A 4,773-nucleotide genomic window follows, 5' to 3' on the forward strand; every position below is an offset into this window, starting at 1 on the left:
CTACTCTTTGAATCGCGCCGGGAGCCGACAACGAGAATCCCTCATTGGTCGCGGCGCGCGATCAGACGCGGCTGCCGACGCGGCAGGCGTTAGGGTTGCTATATACTCCCCCTCTAGTCCTGGAGAACGCCCTCGCTCCTGGACTAGGACATCAACAGCCTCAGCTGGGCGTCCACGTTTCCTCTTAGGAATCACAGGTTTGGGTAAGGAGTCTTTGTTACCGTGATAACAGGTAAGGTCTTGGGTATGGTATTTCCCTAATATAATATCAGGCGGTTTCTTCGAAGGATTCAAACAGTAAGGAGGTACTGAAATTGGTACATGCTCACCTGTCTCGATGCGATGCTCAGCACACGGTGTTGGACCTCCCCCTGCTCTAAAGATGTGTGCGTGCCTGTCCAGTACGTCAGCGAGCGCTTGCCGCTCAGCTGGCGTAAGGTGAGTACCTTCGTCAACCCTAAGGATGTCTGTAGCGGCGCAGGAAACTTTGCGCGACTTAGGTTCGAAGCACAGATTATACTTTACCATTGCATCATCACTGAAGAACCAAACCTCCTCTTTGAAGTCGATTACTACTCCAGCTGCGGTAATAAAATCTATTCCTAATAACGTTTCATTATTGGTGGATTCAGGAAATATGAGGAATGGAGTGGAAATAATTGTCGTCTCTAGGCGTACATCGAGTGTGGTGGTAAAAACGTCCATAATGCGCACCACACCGTCGGCAAGTCTGACTCGTTGAGAGGAAACGCGGAGAGGATGGTTGTTCTGCTGGAGGAGAGCGTATAGCGTATGACCCGCGATGCAGTGTTTTGCAGCTGTGTCTATTAAAGCGGTGCCGTCAAAACCCAGTATATTTATGTTAAAAATCGGCCGTACGTCACGACCAATAGGGGGTCCCGTAAGATCGTCATCTCCGCCGCAACCATAAAAACAATCAAATCCTATTACATCACGCTTATTCCCATATTTCGGAAAATTCGGGTTTATCCCGTTTTTATCACAATAATTTTCAAATAATGGTATACAAATCTTACTGTCGCCCGGACATCTTTGATGAACAAAATTTGAATCCTCTGCGACCGCGCAGGTTAATGTTTGACATTGCCCGTTTGTATTGGCATTGCGGCAAAGATGTCCGTCGACACTAGAAAACATATCCAAATTATTATTTTTGTTGATAAACAAATTATCATTTTTACGTTCGGCAACCAAAGAGTTAACATTTTTAGTTGTGGCGGCTGAAGGGTTAACGTGAGTAATGTTTTCGCTCGGACTATTATTATTTTTGCGATCGTCACTCGATCGATTACATGTTATGCATTTCGTGTTGCATGCAGTGATATTGTGGTTCTTTTCTCGAGAAGAACCTGGGCGATCAATATGAGGTCGATCGGAATTATCACTGTTATCAATAACCTTAAACCGCGAACGATTTGAATTATGGGCAGCAAAATTATAATTTTGTGGAATTCGCCGCTGTTTATACTGTGTGTAGGTATCAGTGCATGCATCACTATTTGGCAAAATAGGTATACAAGTTTCATGCACTAAATTAGAACTATGAATATGGTCTTTTACTGATTTGGCGTTTTCAAATTCAAAACACACTTTTGAATCGACACAATAAAATGACTGATCACTTTTAACTTCACTTTCACTAGATTTCGAGTGAGTTTTATTTTTAAATAAGTTAGTATGAGATTGATCACCTTGTTTTGAATCTAATTTACGACACTGGTTCTTCTCGTGACCGAAGAAATGGCAATACGAACATTTCGGGCGTCGCTTCTTTTCGACGGAGTCAAATACACGCGGCGTTCCGGTAACAAGCGGCGGCTGCGTCGCGGGCTCGTGGCCGGGGGCGGCGCCGCTCGGAGCGCACGCGGCCGTGCGCGCTGCTACTGCTGGCGGAGGGCGGGTGCGTCCGGTGCCGGTCGTCGACTCGTATGGTTTTCTTGCTAATTCTCCCGTTGGTCTTGAGGCATCGTGCTCGTAGCGAAGTTCGTCCGTCGCGTCTTCAATTTGGCGCGCTCTTTGCAGGAGCACGTCGAATGAACTTACTTCGTCGCGGCGAAGTCTCTCCCGTACGCGGCGGCTGAGGAGTCCGTAGATCATGTCCAGCTGGACTTTCTCGCTTAGGTCGCCGGCAGGTAGCTTCGCGAGAAGAGCACGCGTCGCAGCGATGAAACGGTCCGTTCTTTCATCGTTTTGTTGACCTCGTTTGAACAGTTGAGCGTATATACGGTGTGGAGGTCTGCGATCACCGAAAGCGTCTCGTAGGGCTGAGACGGCATCGCACCACGAAGATATGGAGGACTTCACACCCAGCCACCAGACGGCGGCGTCGCCGCACAACAGCATCGACAATCCCCGGACGGCGTTCTCATCCGAGATGTCGGAGCAGTCGCGATAGGCCTCGGCCGCATCCAGGAAGGCATCAAGCGACTCACCTGCAGTCCCACTAAAGCGCGTGGTACATCGAGCGAAGTTCGCGTGTGCATGTGATGCGGGCACTGGTGTTGATGTGTTGTGCCGTATCGTTTCAAATAATGATTTCAAAACCTCTGTTTGGCTCCGCTGTAGTGCCTCTACTATTGTTGACACGTGCTCGCTGGAGAAGGTGGCTTCGGCGGGGGCCACGTGGCTGTCGCCGGATCGGTTGTGGTGATTGGAGCGCGAGGCGTCAGCAGCGCCGATTTCGCAGGCGGGAGACGCGCTCGTAGATGCTTCTCGAAAGGACTCGTAGATTGTGCGCGAGGCGTCGCCGGCGCCATTTTCTTGGGCGGCGGACGCGCTCGGGGAGACCGATCGCGGGACGCGGACAGACGACGGGTCCGTTGCATCATCATCCCTGCGATTTCGGCTAGCACGGTTATCACTTCGAGTGTTCACCATGACCATGAGTTCACAATTGTATTGGCAAAACCGGTACGATTCGTCGACTCACCGCTAGATTTTCCTTACCACGTTGAGGCGCCAGTTTTGTGTTGTCCAGCTGGAGCACTGGGTATGAATACTCCAGAGGGTCCCACAAACAAGTTCGAAAAGGAATGGTAGCGAGCGAGGTGCGGACGTATTCTCGTGTGTATGCTTCGGTGGTTGCGGGTGAACTCTCGGCGTCAGTAAAGGCGCACGCGCGGCTTGCCAAAAGGAAAGCCACTCGGTCGCTACTCTTTGAATCGCGCCGGGAGCCGACAACGAGAATCCCTCATTGGTCGCGGCGCGCGATCAGACGCGGCTGCCGACGCGGCAGGCGTTAGGGTTGCTATACAATTAAATATTTTTTTCTTAGAAAATATTAAAAATAGTTTTTTTTTTATATTTTCAAGATTTACAAGTTCCGTTTTTTAGGAGATCGGAAAATACCTCAAAGATCAAAATCAAAGCAAAAATATATCATGTGTGTCGTTTTTCATTGTTGCACTTTTGCGGTCTAACACGCATCTGACCGCGATCAAAGCGTGTGCTAACCAGTTCCAAAATCAGACCCGCAAAATTTGAAGATTTATATAAAACCTAATAATGGTAGGCCGTGTTACGAGGTCTGGTATGGATATGTACTAAAGTATTACCTATTTCTGCCGCGTAAAAAATAATACTACGCTGTGGTCCGAAGGCTTTTTTATTGCTGCTTCTAGGCAGACGAGCACACATCCCGCCTAATGTTTAGTGGCTGTCGTCGCCCATGGACGTCAGCAATGCCAGAGACAACCTACTGCCTACCGTTAAATACTCTCCACAAGCCAGCTGTGTCAGTGGGGCAACCGTTGTATGATTGAGCCATGGAACTCATGTTTCAAGGTCCTACTGTATAACAACATCCCGACATAAAATCACTGTTACACAAATTAATATTGAGCGGAACAAAACTGTGAATTTGAGACGATTCATTAAGTAATCTTTTTTTGTTTTACGTACAAAACAATCGTATAAACTCTGAAGGTTTTATTACTCAATGCATCGTGATCTAATCTGCGTTGGTCGGTGGGAATCCGTGGAACGAATTGTCGAGGTTTGCGGGCGAGATGAATTAGAACAGGAATTTTCCTGTTTATTTTCGATGTTTTATTACAATTAATAGACGAGAATGTCAAAATTGAAACACGAAGAACCATTGAAGTACTAACGCAAGATTTTCTTACTGCTGAATCATGTAGGGCGATAGTAATTACCCGTGCGGATAAAAATCCGCATTTTAATAGGATTAATAGGACGTACCTATTAAAAAGTACGTCCTATTAATACTAATAAGTCTCACTGGATCTTCTCAGGAGGTTGCGATTCCGATACGTTAGTAGATTCAATCGCGAAGCAGCTGCTCTTGTTAGGTATCTTCGGTAGGCGCTCAGGCAGCTGTTAGCATATCCCTTGCCACCTAGCTGAGCATTTGCAGGTGTAAGGTTTTAAATGAAAAATAAAAAAAAGCGTGGGGTGCTTTTCAGGATACTAGTGGCCCTGCAGTGTCGAAAGTCGACTATAACTAATTGAAATTATAAGTTTAAACATTATTATGGTTCTATTATCAAACACTATTAAAATTCGATGATATAATCACAGTATTCGCCAAAACTACGCTATAGATCAATAATATTAATCTATTTTCAATTCGACCACAGACTGTAAACAATAGCAAAAGTTTCCCAATTGACAGTAAACAAAGAGTTAATTTTTATGTATGTGTTGTGTCAAATACATGGCAGTGTGAGTAATGTTTTCTTTATTGATTTAAAGTATCTTTTATGCATTAATTTAAAAAAATATAAGCATTCT

At 46.2% G+C, this 4,773-nt stretch overlaps 1 protein-coding gene across 1 annotated transcript; it reads right to left on the reverse strand.

Moving 5' to 3' along the window:
• On the reverse strand, positions 1-3,271 carry LOC149500789 (uncharacterized). Its single transcript, XM_089735265.1, has one exon. The coding sequence runs from the start codon at positions 2,902-2,904 to the stop codon at positions 1-3; it is 2,904 nt and encodes a 967-aa protein (XP_089591391.1). The 5' UTR covers positions 2,905-3,271.
• Between the last annotated feature and the right edge of the window lie 1,502 nt (positions 3,272-4,773).

Source organism: Bombyx mandarina, chromosome 19 (genome assembly GCF_030267445.1).
Source record: "Bombyx mandarina strain Sakado chromosome 19, ASM3026744v2".
Taxonomy (NCBI): domain Eukaryota; kingdom Metazoa; phylum Arthropoda; class Insecta; order Lepidoptera; family Bombycidae; genus Bombyx; species Bombyx mandarina.

What these genes read in the sequence shown, in the direction of transcription:
- LOC149500789 (XM_089735265.1), bottom strand. Translation starts at nt 2,904, where the DNA reads ATGGTCATGGTGAACACTCGAAGTGATAACCGTGCTAGCCGAAATCGC.